At 41.7% G+C, this 18,844-nt stretch overlaps 2 protein-coding genes across 2 annotated transcripts; one reads left to right on the top strand and one right to left on the bottom strand.

The window, feature by feature from the left end:
* Window positions 1-730: 730 nt before the first annotated feature.
* On the top strand, window positions 731-10,476 carry cog4 (component of oligomeric golgi complex 4). The gene is made up of 19 exons (XM_034680055.1): window positions 731-1,160; window positions 1,898-1,980; window positions 2,094-2,208; window positions 2,388-2,562; window positions 2,712-2,905; window positions 3,668-3,773; window positions 3,865-4,022; window positions 4,101-4,159; window positions 4,242-4,366; window positions 4,514-4,632; window positions 6,962-7,128; window positions 7,238-7,403; window positions 7,758-7,820; window positions 7,908-8,021; window positions 8,167-8,259; window positions 8,339-8,422; window positions 8,510-8,611; window positions 8,887-9,015; window positions 9,651-10,476. The coding sequence occupies exons 1-19, from the start codon at window positions 1,026-1,028 to the stop codon at window positions 9,783-9,785; spliced, it is 2,322 nt and encodes a 773-aa protein (XP_034535946.1). The 5' UTR covers window positions 731-1,025; the 3' UTR covers window positions 9,786-10,476.
* Window positions 10,477-10,582: 106 nt separating this feature from the next.
* gnao1b (guanine nucleotide binding protein (G protein), alpha activating activity polypeptide O, b) lies at window positions 10,583-17,545 on the bottom strand. The gene is made up of 8 exons (XM_034680056.1): window positions 16,995-17,545; window positions 16,806-16,848; window positions 13,968-14,109; window positions 13,443-13,603; window positions 13,226-13,354; window positions 12,959-13,088; window positions 12,371-12,524; window positions 10,583-12,270 (listed from the first exon to the last, which is right to left on the bottom strand). Exons 1-8 carry the CDS (start codon window positions 17,110-17,112, stop codon window positions 12,083-12,085), a joined length of 1,065 nt encoding a protein of 354 aa, XP_034535947.1. The 5' UTR covers window positions 17,113-17,545; the 3' UTR covers window positions 10,583-12,082.
* Window positions 17,546-18,844: the final 1,299 nt, after the last annotated feature.

The following is an 18,844-nucleotide window of genomic DNA, read 5'->3' as shown; positions in this document are numbered from 1 at the left end:
GCTCTCTGAACTGCCGTCTGATCCACATTTAATCAGTTGTATCCCTTAAGTGTTTGTTGTCTTTCAAACTTTGTTTATATCAGGGTGCTCTAGAACAGGGGTTCCCAAAGTGTGGGTCGGGGCCCCCTGGGGTGTCACGAGACACAAATGGGGGGTCGTGAGAAGTCTTCGAGAATGAATTTTTTTAAAGTTATCTAAAAATAGTACATTTTACCCATTATTGTAAAAAATATCGAAAAAAGTAGTAGCTAAACTTGAAATAAAATCTTGAAAATAGAAAATGTAATAAGTTTTCTGCCTTTCTTTTTGCCAGATGACTCTTAAGTTTAGGGTTAGTGAACAGTTAAATATCAAAAGCATCAGTAGTAGTAGATTAATTCATAACAGCACAGGAAACACAGACACATGCTCATATAGGGCGGCAGATTTACTGCAGACCAGCTAAATGAAGCCACATCCAATCACTTTAAGGGACAGTGGGGGTCGCGAGTCTTTGGCACCAATATTTTGGGGGTCCCGGGCTGAAAAGTTTGGGAATCCCTGATCTAGAAAGCTACATTCCAAGAAGGATGTGTAGTTTACAAAAAAAGCATGCCCCATTATTTCCAGTCTTTGGAGTAAGTGTTTCTTTTTTTATTTTGGCAATTATGGCGAATAATCACTTAAAAGTAAGCTGACTAATAGAGTCTATTTCACGGTATAAAGATAAAACCGTACGGCGCATGCGTAGTAGGAGATGAAACAGTTGAAACCCGGAGTCAGACCTCTCAGGTAGTGCATTTGCACCTTTTTATTTACAGTCTATGATTTGCACCCGGAAAACGAGTCCATTATGTTTACTGGCCGGTGTTGAATCAAATCATGGAAAATGTTAAGAAGTTCAACTAATTTAAAGACAAGGAAACAGTCTGTATTCTTTGTACGCCAACGTAACCTATTAGTAGGCGCTGCCTGACAGTCTGAACTCAGGGAGTTTTCTTGCCGTGGTTACGTTGCCTTCCTGAGTCCGACGTCGGGGGCGGAAGATGGCTGACAGCGGAGCCTTAGCTGCGAAAAGATGCGACTCCGGCTCAGTATCTTCAGTGAGCATGGACACCATCTCGGGCCTGACGGAACTGGAGGACCTGGAGAAGGTTTACCAGCAGCTCTGCGCGGAGGAGGTTTGTAAAAACGACCACTAAAGACTGTAGTTTGTTTGACGTGGACGTGTAATGTCGTCACCACGTACACTTCCGGGATACTGCTGGCTCCATACACTTCCTAAAGACAGACCTCTGCTGTGCTAAATCATGACTTAATCATCATTTAACAATAAAGATCATGACTTGAACTAGCAAGGTTTACGACTAGATCTAAAGTATACTGTCCTCCTGAGTCCTCCTGACAGGGGAGGCATCTGAACAAGGAAACAAAACACTTCATAACACCTGTCTTTGTGCTGTAATTGCTGGATTTTGGTTTTGTTTGTGGATATTTTGACCTTGTTAAGTTTCCTTGTGATTGAGAGTGTCTGCTGTCAACCATGCATGAGTGAAATCTGAGAGGTAACGCAGTGAATGGGTCAAAGACTGTGTGTTTAGATTTGTGACTGTCGTGTAGGACCATCCTAAAACAGAAACACCCTGCGGCCACTGAGGATAATCTTCATATCAAAATATACAGAAATTCTGTTTTTAGAAATATTTAGCCCTTTTAAATTAAGGGTAAATTAAGTTAAAAAAAGCACTTTTAAATAATAAATATATATTTTGATGATGATTTATAAAAATGGAGAGGTTCTAAATCGTGTGTGCAAACAATTGCATTGTCTGTTGTGTATTAGAGACTCTAATCAAAATTGATATTAACCTATTTTTCTTTTTGCTCATAACTCGTTTTGTTGTCTCCCATAATACAGACAGAGGTGGAAGCTGAGCTGGACAGACTGGTTGGGAAGGAAGGAGCTATTCACACAAAGATGCTGGCTCTACAGAGGATGGGGTAAAGTTTGTACAGACTAGTGCATTTTAAAAGCATCTGATGATGGTCATATATCTTACCTTCAACCACCACTTTGTGTGTTGTTATATTAATCTGTTGGGGTTTTTTTGTAGGCCCAGCCTACAGTTGATTGGAGGAGATGCCAGCCAGCTGTCAGGCATGATCACATTTACCTGCAGCCTGGCTGAAAACGTCAGCCGCAAAGTCAGACAGCTAGACCTGGCAAAGGTAAATAATGACTACAGCACTGATTCTACTTTAACCCACAACTGTTCTTTATATGAATTACCTTATGGAGACTTTGAATAACTAATAAAAACATGAAAGTCTACACAATGTCAAAATCACCTCTGCAAAACAAATGACTACACACTGTTAGTGTCATTTCACTGTATTGTTGTTTACAGACGCGCCTGTATAACGTCATCCGGCGTGCTGATGACATCCTCGACCTGAAGTTCTGCACAGACGGTGTGCAGACAGCTTTACGTAACGAAGATTATGAAAAGGCTGCTGCTCACATCCATCGATACCTCTCTCTGGATCAGTCGGTTATTGAGCTGAGCAGGCAGGGGGAAGAAAGTATGAGTCCTCAAGTTTTCTGTCATAGTGTGAAAAAAATACTATAATGTTATATTGAGTTATTTTTTCTGTCTGAGTTTTCCTCACGGCATGTTGGTTGAACGTCTATACTGGCACTGAATCACTGGCAATGCTTCATGTCTGCTCAGGTAGTGCAGTGGATGCCAGTCTGGTGATGCTGCAGGAGGCAGAGGAGAAGCTGAAGGTTATCGTGGCTGAGAAGCTGGATGAAGCTGTAGCAGCAGTGGACCTTGCACAAGTGGAAAGATTTTTCAAGATCTTTCCTCTGTTGGGACTCCACCAGCAGGGCCTGGCTCGCTTTGGACAGTATCTCTGCACTCAGGTCTGTTTGGGCGGTTTCTTGCAACAAAAACGAATGAAATTATAATTCCTCAGATCATATGTTTCTTGGATAACGTGTATTTTGAGGGATGTTCTGGCTCCAAATGCTAAAAAAGTCCCAAAATGTAATATTCAATTCAATTCAATTCAAAAACTTTATTTGTTCCCGGAGGGAACTTAAGGCACATATGAGCAGCATTGAATACAAGAAACAGACACTTAAATTATAAGAATTGTAAAAAAGAAAGAAAATAGTTATGAAAAAACAATGTATTTCTGACAGCTTCTCATTGTTTATTATTGTGTTATATGGTTTTCACTCCTTATTCATTGTTCCTAGTACATTCTATAATATAAGAAACTAGCTACACATGACTTAAAGCAAGATTGCTCACTAAATGCTTTAAGTGGGTACAGTGTGGACGAGAAGTCTAACTTTCAACATAAAGAGAAAGATGGGAATTAATCTGTAATATGAGACTACATTAAAAATTCATTATTCAGGCCGGGGATTTGGTCTAATGGTTCATTTGCTCGCCAATATAGTGGGCGGCCCGGATTTGATTCCAGCCTGCGGCCCCTTTCCCGCATGTCATTCCCCAACTCTCTCTCTTCCGGTTTCCTGCTCTATCCACTGTCCTCTCCTGTCTGAATAAAGGTGTAAAAGCCCTAAAAGTATAACTTAAAAAAAAAAATCATAATTCATAAGCCATCTGTGTTTCCACTCAAAAATAGTCCCACTTATCTCTTCTTTCTGTCACAGCTTGCATCAAAGGCAGAGGAGAACCTGCACTTGGCTACAGGAGGAGATCTTGGCGAGAAGAGAGCACTGCTGGTATTTGCAGACACTCTCACTTTGCTGCTGGAAGGTGAACAAACAGACCTGAAGCTCTATTTGTCGATGATTTTTCTTTGTTTGCCTGGATGACACTCCCCTAATGTGTTGATGTGCATTGGCAGGCATTGCTCGTGTCGTTGAGGCTCATCAGGTTATCGTAGAGACTTATTATGGGCCAGGCCATCTGTACATACTCATCACTCACCTGCAGCAGGAATGTGACCGACAGGCCCAGAAAATAGTTGACAAGTTCATCCAGCAGAGGGGATACCACAACAAGGTGTGCATGACGTCTGAACTGTATGATGTGCTTTTACTGCAGACCTGAAAACGCTGTGAACCTGTATCCCTCCTGTAGTTTCAGGTTGTCCAGAGCAGCATGATGAAGAGCGTCCCTGGTGAAAGGATCGAACCAAGGTACTGTGTTTATGTTATCAAAATCCTAGTCCCCTCTCTGTCTCTATGTGTTGTTGTTTAAATGCCTGTCCTCCATGATCAGGGAGCTGGACCCTGTCCTGACAGAAGTGACCTTGATGAACGCACGGGCAGAGCTCTACCTGCGCTTTTTAAGGCGTCGCATGCTGGGCGACTTTGAAGTTGGGGATGCTCAGAATGTCACACAAGGTACATTTATTTACCTTGTGGTTATATATTCTCTGGTATTCCGATGCCTTCTCTCTTTATTTTTAAATTCAGAGCTAAAAAAAAATCTTTGATCAATTCAAAATCTAAGAAATAATGGGGTTTTTTTCTTCACTCTGAAACACCCAGAACATCTGCAAAATGTAGAGAAGCTGCTGAAACACTGTTTGCTGAGCAGGACGATGCAAGAGCTGATCGGCTACTACGTCCCAATGGAGGAGTACTACATGAGAGAATCTGTCAACAAGGTAGATCACTCAGTTTGTATAAAATGTCTAAAGTACTCTTTTATAAACTGTAAATATACAATAAAGTGAGCTTTAAGTGAGATTGAACTATGACCAGAGATCACATCATTGTGGGGAATTCAGATTTTGACAAGGATGAAGAACATGTGGAACAAAAGACAACACCTTTCATAGAGGGCCTGTTTGGCCTTGTGGTTAAACTTGAGCGCCCCATGTACAGAGGCTATAGTCCTTGAAGCGGACGGCCCAGGTTTGATTTCAACTGATGGCTCTTTACTGTATCACACTCTCTTGGTTTCCCATTCTCCGTCCTGTCCTCACTGAGTACAGACATTGAAAATAATAATGTCCTCTACGCTTCTGTTGCATAACTTCTGTTGATTTGAATTGAACTGAGGACAAAACACATGCAATGGATAGCAAAAGTCTACACACCCCTGTTAAAATGCCAGGTTTTGTGATGCAAGAAATTGAGACCAAGAAAAATCATGTCAGAACCTTTTCCACCTTTAATGTGACCTATAACATGAACAATTTAATTGAAAAAAAAATTAAAATCTTTTAGGGGGAAGAATAAAAGACTAATGATGTGGTTGCATAAGTGTACACACCCTCTTATAACTGGGGATATGGCTGTGTTCAGAATTAACCAATCACATTCAAACTCATGACAAATAGTAGTCAGTATACACCTGTCAAAATTTAAAGTGACTTTGATTAATCCCAGCAAAGATCAGCTGTTCTAGGAGAATTGTCATGACATTTCTTCAGTTGCATCTTACAGCAAAAGCCATGGTCCACAGAGAGCTTCCAAAGCAGCAGAGTGATCTCATTGTTGAAAGGTATAAGTCAGGAGAAGGGTACAAAACATGTTCCAAGGCATTAGACATACCATGGACCACAGTGAAGACAGTCATCATCAAGTGGAGAAAATATGGCACAGCAGTGACATTACCAAGAACTGGACATCCCTCCAAAACTGATGACAAGACGAGAAGAAAACTGGTCAGGGAGGCTTCCAAGAGGCCTACAGAAACGTTAAAGGAGCTGCAGGGATTTCTGACCAGTACTGGATGTGTACTACATGTGACAACATCTCTCCTATTCTTCATATGTTTCGGCTATAGGGTAAGGGTGGCAAGATGGAAGCCTTTTCTTAGGAAGAAAAACATCCAAGCCCGGCAAAATTTTTCAAAAACCTAAATGAAGTCTCCAAAAGGCATGAGGCAAATTTTCTGACATGGTTTATCTTGGTCTTATTTTTTACATCATAAAACCTGACATTTTAACAGGGGTGTGTAGACTTGTGCTAACCACTGTACATCAGAATGTCTTGCTTCGACAATTAGAGAAATAACGACAATATGTAGTTGCATTTTTTTACATGAAAATTTAAGATTAAGTTGATGTCAAATACATGTTCCAATAAAACAAAACTAACTTCATCAATTAGATAACGAGAGGATCTTTAAAAGAACAGATTATGAGAAGTGACAAGGGACTAAAATTGTATTTTTATCAGTTGAATGTTTAAATAAACAATGTATTTTTTTTTATTATACCATATATTTTGGGGACTTTTAGACCTTTTTATTAGAGAGGAGAGGACAGTGGATAGAACAGGAAACCGGGAGAAAGAACAAATTCTGGGATTGTCAATTCCATTAACTTTTGTTTTTCTTTACTTGGGTGACCTGCCAGATGATTTAACAGAAGACACCAAATATCTCTTCAAATATGTTTCTTATCACTGCTGAAAGAGCCATCACCCGTAAATGGTTACAGGCAGATCCACCCACAGTACAAAATTGGCTTAAAATCATCAAAGAAATTCACGAGATGGAAAAAATGACTTTCCTGCTAAGATTAAGAAAAGATTTGTACATTACAAGGTGGGAAAAATGGACACTATATTTTTTGTAATAGAGGATGTGTGGTGGCTGCTCCCCTTCTTACTGTTGAAAACCTTATTAACCTTCATTTTACTGACAAAACCTTTGACTGTGGAACTCATCGGAAACTGTGAATATAACAAGTATGGCAATAACGTTGATGTTTTTGTTTTGTATTTGTTTTAGTTTTTTGTGTTTCCTCTGTCTTTTGTTTGTGCTTAAATTGAAAAAATGGAAATAAAATCTAAGTGATAAAAAAAGAAACCGGGAGAAAGAGTAGGGGGATGATCGAATGTGGGCCGCCAGCTACATTGGCGCCCTGACTTAACCATAAGGCCAAATCCACATCCAAACACAGTGTTTTAACTATTAATTGTAACATTGTCTCATCAGAATATATTCAGTTTACATTAAACAAACTGAATCTCTCTTCCTAGGCTGTTACTATGGACACATATGAAAAGGGTCAGCTGACCTCCAGCATGGTGGACGACTGTTTCTACATTGTGAAGAAGTGCATCAGTCGAGCGTTATCCAGCTCCAGCATCGACTGCCTCTGTGCCATGATCAATCATGCTAACTCTGTGCTGGAGTCTGACTTCAGGTGCCACCTCGCTTTATTTTCCAGGTTACATTCAGTGTTCAAGACTGTTCTAACTTTTAATCATCCCTCATGCCTGTATGCTGCCTTGTTTCCTCTCTCTACCTGTCAGGGAGGTGTTGTATAACAAGCTGCGGCAGGGCTTCCCAGCGACAACGCTTCAGGACATCCAGCGCGGTGTGAGCAGTGCAGTCAGTCTGATGCAGAGCAGCTTGCAGCAGGGCAAGTTCAACACACTGGGCATCGAGAGCACTGAAAACGCCAAGGCTGCATTTCTGGTAAAAGAAACACACACACATCCCTGCCTTGCTCTCTTGCTGTTTCTTTGATGTTTTGATTTTCTGTCCAAAAAGAAAGTAGCAATTATTTAAATGAGAAATGAAACGCACAAAATCGAATGTAGTTTAACCAGGTTGTGCTTTAAATTTCACAACTCTTAGTGAAGGAAGCACAGTTTAAAAACCCAGTTCATCTGATTATCAAAAGATTAATATGAATGAAAAAAGAATAAAACAAAGAAATGTTAATTTTGCAACATGGAAACGGTGTATTACTCTCATGTTAACTTAAAAGCCAGTTTGAGACAGATATTGAGCAACTTGGACTGATCAATGTTCATCTTTGTGTCTCAGGTTACGCTGAATAACGTAGAGGTGTGCAGTGAGAATATCACAACCTTAAAGAGGAACCTTGAGGTAAGTTACATATTTATAAAACCTCTTTGTTTATTTTATTGTTGGAAGTATTGACCCCTTCCCTGCTTCCCTGCTTCCTTGCTTCAGAACGACTGCTCCAAGTTGTTCAGTCAGGGCGCCGGCTCTGGTGATCAAGCCAAGATCGAAAGCTGTTTGTCTGACCTCGTCAACACATCCGCCAAGTTCAAGGATCTCTTACAGGTAGAAAACAAAGACGCATTGATCAGCTCTTGTCAGCTGAGAGTTGTGTGTTTTCTTATTCACTCTAGGCAAATATGTATCCTGTGTCTTGTGTTATATCTTATCCTGCTGCAAGTTTCATACTCCGATGTGATTTATTCTGCAGGAGGGCTTGACTGAGTTAAACACAACAGCCATAAAGCCTCAAGTGAAGCCCTGGATTAGCAGCTTCCTGTCTATATCACACAACATAGAGGAGGTAATGTTCTCAGAATAAGACAGGATAATAAATCAAAGGTCATTAAACATGTCGCAGTAACTGTTGGTGTTCCTTACAGGAGGAGTTTAACGATTATGAAGCTAATGATCCCTGGGTGCAGCAGCTCATCGTCAACCTGGAGCAGCTCATGGCAGAGTTCAAGGTGCCCTCTCTGATCTCGGATATAAAACCTGCATATAAACCTTTTCTTCCCTCCTGTATTCTAATCCTCTGTCCGTGTCCTCATTAGACGGCTCTCTCTCCTGTTATCTACGACACTCTGACCAGCCTGATGACGAGCCTGATATCTATTGAAATGGAGAAGACTGTCCTGAAGTGCTCATTCAGCAGGGTGAGCAGCAGGCCTCAGCCACAAGGTGGCAGCTGGTACCCCTCAGCCTCACATCACATCACATCACTGACACACGTGGTGAAAATCCTCAAGCAATGATTTATTAATGAGTCCAGAAAGGCCTGCTGGAGAGGATGCTTCCACTTTGCACGAAAGCATCTCCCTGTTTCTGCACTACAGAGAGACGACAGGAGTCTTCAGAAAAACTGCAAATTCATGCTACAGCAGATACATGAATCCTCTGTGTCTGATCTTCTGCTTATGTTCTGTCGCAGCTCGGAGGGCTGCAGTTTGATAAAGAGCTTCGGTCCCTGGTGGCTTACCTCACCACTGTGACCACCTGGACCATCAGGGACAAGTTTGCACGTCTCACACAAATGGCCACCATCCTAAACCTGGAGCGGGTAACTGAGCTCATTTCATACACACACACGCACACGCACACGCACGCACACGCACACGCACAAAGGATGTTCACCCGTATGTAGGTTATTTGAAGACATTTCATACCAATGATACAATCTAACCAAGTATTTATCAAATATAAGACTGTACATCATGTATTTTTCTTCTTTTTGCTATTTTATACTTCTGTTAATGGATTTACTGTCATTTCTACTCCACCATATCTATTCAGGCAGCTTAAATTACTTATTACTGAATGTTATTGTTATAAAAAAAAAAACTGAAAGGGTCTTAAAATATTCAGTTGGCTCCCCCTTAACCAAATACAGCAGTAAAATGAGACACCCAGAAGGCTGCAGGGTCCACAGATGCTAACCATAAATAGCAATGCTTAAACCAAAGGCAGGTAAATTACTAGATTAAATGATGGTTGTAAATCAATGTGTTAATTATAGATATCACATAATGTTATATATATAACCGGATGCAGGATTATCAGTATTGTGAGTACTTTCACTGTTGGTATTTTGAAGTACATTTGGGTCCGTTTCATAGCTTGCTATTGCTATTTTAATACTCTACTTGAGTTTGTATTGTTTATCACTGTGTAACAAAAGCTCTTATTTTTCTGCAGGTAACTGAGATCTTGGATTATTGGGGTCCAAACTCAGGCCCGCTGACTTGGCGGCTGACCCCGGCAGAGGTTCGTCAGGTTCTCGCTCTGCGCATTGACTTCAGAAGTGAAGATATCAAGAGACTGAGACTGTAACTCATGAAGTAGTGCGCTGGTATGTCACGGCAGTACCCACCTTCTGATGCTTCTGATACCTCCAGGCTTGATCCACAGATGTTCTGGTCTGAATCAAAGATGCTCATCGCTCACTGTGGAGATTTCTGCTTGGTTTTCTGATCGTCTTCTGCTCCTCGCCTGATACTGATGTTAGAGCTTGCTCAGTTTTTCAAGGCACAGTTTGTTGTTACGATGTACAGATGGTACAAGGTTGATTTGGATGATGTGTAAAAATATGAATATTGATATTCCCTTTGTAATATGTAATTAAAAGAGTGTCACACGGGGAGTTCCAACCTTTTAACCTGTGGCTGGCTGTGGGAAACGAGGACACACTGGGACTGAGCGTTGGAGCTCTGGGGCTGTCAGTGAAACAAAGCAGTAATGAACATCATACCCATTAAAGTGACAGAAGCAGGTCAGACAGCTGATCCAGCCTAGTCATTCAATATATGAATAGCTCCTCGTCTGTGCTGATAGAACACTTTTAACCTAATAAATTGGGAGCCGCCGTGCAACGCCTCTGATCCCCGCCATCCGCCACATTTCACGAAGTGCTGCTCTACTGCCATGCAAGACCTGCTCTTAATCTTTTTTACATACTCCTGACACTAAACACTAAGCTGTGCTCACCTGGCAATAAAGCATTAAAAGTGTTCCATTCTCATCATGTTCAGCCTAATTTCTTGCTCTAACCTTAATTCTCTGCACAGATGAAAGCAGGTCAGCATCTATTTCAACTTTTAATAATCAGACTCGGGACACAAACACAGGAATAGTTAGGAAAAGTGTGGCTTTAATGTAAACACAACATTCGATTGGCTCAGCACAAACATTCCACATGAGAGCAACCAATAAACTACCAAATAGGATGGGGGTGCAGCACAAAAACATTCACAGTAAAAAAAAAATCTGGTATAATCATAATATATATACAGTACGGTGCTTTTAAGGTGAAAATGGAGAATAGGATATGAGGACTGATATGTGATAGATAAGAGTATACAGGGGATGGGAGGATGAGATTCTGGGTGCACAGGTGAAAATGGAGAGCTGTACTTTTTCTCTGTGAGAAGAAAAACGTGACAGACGAGTGAGGGGGTGGATAAAAGGTTCCCTGTTTACTGATCGGGGAGTTTTGGAAAACCCCCCGACTCCCCAGACAGACGCTGCCTCTAATGATATTGTTCTCCTAGTGCAGTCTTCTATTTCTACACGGTTTCACATCAAAGGGTAAAAGCACCACACAGAGAACAAGATGTCATTGGAGGGCTGCTTTCTACCCTCTGAACCGTAGACGGGTATCTGTGTACCTCAGTGTTTCATATCAGGAAATAAATAATGTGGCACGGGGTTTCAGGAGGTAGGAGGAGGCATGTAGGGCATGAGGCTTAAATAAATAAATCATTCGATGATAATGTTATATCTGTCACTTAAATAATGATGAGCATGAATTATAATTTCTGATCCTAATCCCCCTGTCTTGTCATTACATGGATGGCACCAATATGACAGGGTTTCTATTTTTTTGAATTCCATTGGCTGACAGGCTTTTCTTCATGCTACAGGAGGCCAATAGAAACAGGCGACCTCTCTGAACAGAAGAATCCTCTCTTTCATTATGTTTCCGAGTAAAAGAGAGTGGAACAGACCTGCAGGCGACTCAGTCACGTGTGGGTCTAAAGGAGAGGGGAGCTTTGTCCCTTCTGAAAGTTAAAATAGCCTCCTTTTCCGGACCATGAGCCACAGCCACGAGTACAGCAACCTCCCTAACAACATCACCATCTCCACCTTCATAAACAGCAGCTCTTCAAACGCAGCACAACAGGCTATATTCAGTACAGATAGAAATGCCTCGAGACGTGCACATTAAAATTGTCACAGAGAATGGGACCGTATGCCACACCGCGGTTTAAAAATGACATTGCACACCCCTCATGTTATATTTCTGGGCCGGGTTTGCAAAAACAAGGCTCTGGGTGAATATAACCCTGGTGCTGCCGCTTCTGACCTTAGCAGTCGTTGACACAGTCATCAACAGAACATGAAACATTCAGCTCAAAAACACAGTTTAAAAAGACAAAAAGTGGGTTGTATACTGAAAATAAAAAGAGGAAGGGAACAAATCATGGCAATAATCCAGTGTGGTGTCTGACGGCAGCTCTTTGGGTCCATTTGGACGTGTAGAATTACATATTTATGTGTTTAAGTATCATCAAAATTATCATTATTAACACCTCATACTCTCCATGACAACCTCTGTGCTTGGTCAGGCCTCAGTATAAGCCACACCCTCTAAGGTTGTTTGCAATAATGATGTCGGTGACAGCATCAAACACTACCTGGATGTTTCCTGTGTCTGTGGCACAGGTCAGGTGACAGTAGATCTCCTTATTGGGGGAGCGGTTCTTACTCTCAAACTGAACCTGAATATATGCAGTAGCATCATCGTAAGTGTTAGCACCTGTGTGAGGAAGGACAGAAAGAAGAGAGGACAGCATGAGGGACTCATCTTGTGCTTGTGAAGCAGCTCTGCACTAAAATGAAACGTTGCACACTCTCACCTGTGTATTCTGGAAAACAGATCGTCAGTGGTGACTTCTTGATCTTCTCAGCGAACAGATCCTTCTTGTTGAGGAAGAGGATGATGGAGGTGTCGATGAAGAACTTGTTGTTACAGATGGAGTCAAAGAGCATGAGCGACTCATGCATGCGGTTCTGCAGCGGGAAATAAATATGCCGTCAGTGTTGCATTAAAGAGACGAACAACAAAATACAAGAGACCCAGTAAAAAAACATCTGAGACAATCAGTCTATCTGATTAAATTCTTGAAGTTATTTTAACTATTTCTGTAAAAACTGAGTAAATACATATAAAATGTATGCAACATATTGCCAATTTTAGATACGGGCATTCAAAATTGCTATTTATAGAGGTAATAGCAAGGATACGATTGGTATAAGTAAATGAGAGTAAAGGTTAAAGGAAATCTGTGTAGCAGAAGTCCCTGACTCAAACAGATGAAGTTGCAGTTCTATCAAGTGTATTTCATCCATTACGACTCCCATTATCCGCCTTTACAGCAGTACAAAGCCTCTCCATGGATTTTGCAGCAGAGGGATTCAGGTTGAATTAACTGAGTCATACTTACAGTTGTTTCATCTTCATGGAGCACCTGGTCATATCCACTCATAGCCACACAGAAGATAATGGCCGTCACATCTTCAAAGCAGTGGATCCACTTCTTCCTCTCTGACCTTTGACCTCCCACGTCAAACAGCCTGGAAAAAAGTGCAAGAAGTCAATTCACTCCCAGAGCTTCATAATCTCCTGGACCCAATCTCAGACAAAAAACCCCCGAAACAAAAGGCCAAGTTGCGATGACTCTACGACACTGCAGCCAATCACAGCGGGTTACCTGAAATGGAGGTTTTTAAAGGTGAAGTGGGTTTCAACGATACCAGTGGTCTTCACTCTAGTTCTCAGAATATCCTGCTCTGTGGGCTGGTAATCTGCCGCACCAATCCGGTCTAGACTGTCCAGGTAGCTGAGGGACAAATGTCAAGAAGACGGTGGATTAAAGGACCTGAGGACACTGGGAGAAGGAGTTTTTAAAGTGGTTTATGGACACTCACTATTGAGCAGAGTCGTTCAGTTGGTATTCTCGGGCGCGGTTGAAGCACTCCTGAGTCCCAGCATCGGACCAAACACGCTTCATAGCGGTGAGAAGCTCTGCAGAGTACGGCTCTGTGTCCTCCATACGACTGACCACATCACAAACCAGCTTAGCATCCGCCTGCATGCATACATTTAATAAGATCAGGGAACAAAGGAACAAAAGGATATCCTAACACTTTTTATTTATCACTTATACAAATGTATAAAATGGTTTTCTTTAAATTAACACTTCAAAAATCAAGAACTCAATTATTTACAAGACTGACTTATAAGTACAAGCTCTAGTAGTTTATCTTTAGATTTATACCTTCCCCTTTTTACATCACACCTATCTCTAGGCCTTTAGCTTCAAGATATCTTAACCCAGACAGAAATATGTCATCAAAGAACTCACTTCTGTTTCTGTGCTATCACATTTGAACATTTTAATTTCAAGGATATTAAAAGGATGGAGCTGGAGGGGGGGCAACTGGAAGACTAACTTTTCTGTCCTTGTCTCCGAACTCAATGCCCAGTGAGTCCATGGCTCGGAGGATGGCGGCCAAGCTCTGGATGGTGTTGCTGTAGACGACAGGCTTATACTGCTTCACATCATCCCCAGAAAAGCCATCTTCATGGATAATCCTGCATGCACACACAGATGTTAGCATCGAGCATGGGCTAAAGTGGAAAAGTCACACTTATCCATATGTTCCTGCAGGCCCAGACAACTGTCCTTTAACAATAAGAGCTCCACATGTTCTGACAGAGCTTTTGAATGTTTAGGAGTCATACCTTTTTTTTGGTATCAAACTCAACACATCTAACAGATCTCTATTAACCCTTCTTACTGACATCTCTACATCCTAAAATGCATCTTTAAGTGTGTCAGCCTAATGGGGTGGGAATTGATCACATTCTCAGTCTGTGATCTGTAATTGGACAGTAATGTGATATTTAAGCCATTTATAATGTATGATGTGCAATGGAGTGGAATCGGTCAGAGCACTAATCAATCAAGCTGAACAGGACTCTACTGTTTCATCCAGAGCAGCACAGTTAAACTCCTGATAATCTGGTCAACATTCAATTATCCATCAGCACACTGTCACCCTGACCTCATTCGCACTGAATCCAACAAATGATCAGTCATAACTTCCCCGTAACCGACCTGCAGTCCACATTTAGACTCAGCTGCTTCTTGCTACTTTCTTACTGATCATTTATTGATGTTTGATGAGAAAGATAAAAAAAAGGGATAAAGGTTTTTATTTATTTATATACATCCAACAAGAGCACATTCTGGAAAGATGTTTCATAAGCAGAGGTCAACCACCTGGCCTGAAAAAACAACCAGCTCCAAAAAACATCTGAAAATGAACATTAATTAAAACATTACCCTGCAGAGAAGGGAGCAGAGGATAACACATTACAAAGGATGTGCAATGAATGTGTGCAGCAGAAAACAATTGCTTGTTATTGATTGAAAAACCAATACCTTCTTTTTTTTCAAAAATGATTCAAACCCAAAAGGTATTCATTGAAATCCCATGATAGATCTTCAATCAAAATGTTGAAGAAGAGCCATAAAATGTTACAAAAACTAGGACTATAAAGATCAGTTGGTTATCATAATTAAAAGTATTCTGTCAGTCAATTTATTGATGAATCAATTAACTGTTTTAGCTTCAACATAACAATTATAGTGTTAAGGCTTGAGATGCATCTGGATCTGTATTCATTTAATGTTGTAATCTACTGCTGTAATCTGTATGCATGTATGTAGGCTTCACCAGTTAAAGACAGATATTGAAATCCACATTAAAAAGGCCCCAAATTACAACAGGATGTAGATATCAGCTGATACTGCTTCATCAGCTAAGTAAATAAGTTCATGTTCACATTCATTAGAGTCAGAGGCAGGGAGGGGTTTGACATCTTACTGTGAGAAATGACGTTGAATTATTAACAGGCTGTCTAAAGAGTTGCAGATGGATTTTTAATTTTATACCAAGTGAAAGTTTTAGCTCATTCTACAGAATCAGTGAGTGATGAAAACTTAGCCGACCAATCGCAGTGTCTGAAATGAAAAACGTATAAAAATAGACACCACTGAGATCCTGCAGCTGCATCTGATGATCCGGGTTAGCAGAACATCATCCATCACTAGGGTTGTTTCTTGTTAAAGCCATAAAATCAATACACATGATCTCTTGTTCACTACTTCAATGTGGAAATATTTTCTGCTACAGGACTCATTTACTAAAATTAAAATTTTAAATTTTTTAAGGTTGCAGTTAAAATCTCTTAAAGCTTTTCAGGTTGTCCCTTTACTCACTCACAGTGCATCTATGCATCTAGCACAACCAGGCCTGCCTCAAACAGCATAAATACATGTTTACCTGCAGTATCCTGTGCAGTGATGATGCTGAATGCATCCTTCAACATCTCTCTTTATGACCTACAGCGTTGCAAAAACCCATCATCTGTTCCCTGCTTTGGCAAAAACAAACCCTGAAAAGTGCTTGTAAACACTCACAGGCCCTGTTGCGTTCAGGGTACAGCAGTAAGTTATGGACAACCAGGGACCACAGGGAGGGTAATGAGGTGAAGGGAAGAAGAAGGAAGCAGGGAGGGAGGGTGCAGTCAGTGCATTGCAGGCCGGGGGATACGCTGAGCAGGATGGAGGAACACTGACAAAAACACTGAGAGAGATGTTGTACAAGACGAAATATATACAATGAGATCGAGCCTATTCCGGACTGAAACATCTAGAAACGTAACTAAGAGGTTTATAGAAAACAACAACAGTGATTTAAAACATCAAAGAGTGATTTAGCTTAGACAGGGGACGGGTTAGATGCGGTTTTAGAAGCCATATTTCTGCGTAAATCCGCTTTATAGGCAAAGTACTCCCGGCGATATCGGGCACTTAAAGCCATTAAGATTAAAAGCAGAGGTATTCACTAATGGAGCTGTAGTGACCTCGATGTAATTCACACACACATACACGCACACGCACGCAAAACTCGCGCGCACAGAGGAACAACACCCACCTATTCCCTAGTCGCACACTCCCTGTAGTAAAGACTAACCCTGGTTAACTACATTTCAGCACCCTGGCAGAGAACAGCACCCTGGGATGCACCGGGTTCGGCCTCCGCAGCCTCACTGTCCGTCTGCAGGAGGTGCTCGAGTCACCGGCACTCCTCCGGGGCTACGGCCTCTCGAAACATGGCGGCTCAACCTGCCTTAGCACAGATAGAGGAAGGCGCAATCTCGGGCCTTTTGCTCTGACTGCACCGGAGAGGGTTAAAACCAGCAGAAAAAGATAGACTTACTTCATCTGTTTGACGATGGTGCTTTTTCCGGACTCTCCGCCGCCTGTAAAGAAGGGAAGGCATAGTGAGAGCCGGGAGTGAAATCAGTACCACGGAGAGCACCTCCGCCCCATGCAGCCCCACCATAACCAAAACCGTGCCGAGCCTGACGCGCTGCAGCCCCGCGGGGCGTCAGGCTTCTTCTCTTACCGAGCAGCAGGAGCTTGACGTCCTTGGCGGCGACCACCCCGTCTTCTTTCAGGTTTTTCTCGATGGCCTTGCTCCGGTCCAGAGCCGCGCGCTCCTCGGCGCTCAGTGTACATCCCATGTTTCCAGGCGAATGAGCAATCCCGTCTTCTCTCCGGTCCGCCCTGTCCCTCGCCGACTCTCAATCAGTGCGTTGTCTCTCGTTCGAGCTCTCCTCCCGCACGGTCTGCTACAGCATTAGGCCTGGATTGAGGGCTGAACAGAGCCGGGATCCCGAACTAGTCTTTTTTTCTCCGTGACTCTGTATGCGCCTCTCTCTCGCTCCGTCTCCTCTCAGAGGGGATTGGGGGGTGGGGTCGTTGTGCTCGAGCCTGCGGGGCTGGGGTTGTTGTTAGGTGGGGAGGGGGGTGCCTGGAGCTCTCTCTCTCAGTCTCTCTCTCAGTCTCTCTCTCAGTCTCTCTCTCTTTCTCTCTCCCTCTCTCTCTCTACAGGGCGGCGCTGATGATGATGATGACAGCGAGCGCGAGCGGTTTCATTGTATCTTCTCAGGCAGGCAAGAGGGGCGCGCGAGGAAGAGAAGGGAAGCAGTGCTGCGCGAGACTCACCTAAAGCTCGCTTACGTCACGGCAGCCAAGCTTTAATCACGTCCTATGAAAGATTATTTCAATGAAAGAGCGTTTAAATGGCAAATGTTGCCCTCTTGTCTCCTGGTTTTTTAGTGGATGTTATAATGCTGTTGTTTGAGAATTTAAAATGAGACATTGATATTTTTTTTACTGTCAGGATTGACGCTTAACGACTCAAACAGGTTTAGAACAGACAGGCGCAGTGGAGAAGGAGCAGAAGATGATGTTTTTCTTAAAGTAGCTTACATACCAAGCATAGTCAGATTAACAGCCGTGAGGTGGGTTAATCTGAACCAGCTTTGAACTTCACAAACTTATTATTATTATTGAATATAAATAGAACAGCAAAGAAACAAGTAAGCTTATGTGTTGAATAGACGTCAGACAACAACACTCAATAATGCATTATAATATTATAAACCTGCATTCAAAGAAATTGAACAGATTAACACAACACAATGTTTTCATCAATTTTAAAAATAAAATAATAGTGCAAGATGGTTCCGTGAGCTCTTTTAAACCCATGTTAAAATTCATGTTACATTTTAAAATGAGGTTAGTTATAGTGTAACAATCATTATAATCATTTAACAGGTGGAGATGATTAAATTTTTTTGTACTGCTGGATATTTTAATCTGTACCAATGCTTATTATTATATAGGATTGTATTTTCAAACAATTTCGACAATTATTTTCATTTTTCCCACTTCTGAAAGTCAAGATCCTACTTCAGAGTCCCAAAACAATGAGATTAAAGATATTTTCTGATAAAAAAAAGTATGAATATCAATTTCTGAATACAATTACTATATTTCAAGTGGAGTATGTAATGTTATGTCATAAATCCCCTAAAATTCCCAGAAATATTACTGAGGATATAACCTCAGTTTTATCAGTGGCAGTTCTGGTCCCAGTTAAACCAAAGAGATGTGTGTGTTTATCATAATCTATGAAGCTGTGTGTTTCTATGTTGGGGGTTGCAGTCATAGCTATATTAAATGTGTGATAAAAGCCTCTAATCCAGACATCACATCAGAATGGGTGGTCAAGTCCAGTAAAAAAAGAAGAGGGGGTGGGGCTCCACAGTAGACCCTGAATGAAACCAGCAGAGGAGCCCAACCTGAGGAGACTTCATCTGTCCATCAGGAATTTACTCTTTGACAGCAAAGCTGAGATAAAACCTGTGCACAAACACACACATACACACATCTCCACCTCTCTGCCCT

This window comes from Notolabrus celidotus, chromosome 3 (genome assembly GCF_009762535.1).
Source record: "Notolabrus celidotus isolate fNotCel1 chromosome 3, fNotCel1.pri, whole genome shotgun sequence".
NCBI lineage: Eukaryota > Metazoa > Chordata > Actinopteri > Labriformes > Labridae > Notolabrus > Notolabrus celidotus.
The sequence above is the reverse complement of the archived record's forward strand: the minus strand, read 5'-3'. Positions and strand labels throughout refer to the sequence as shown.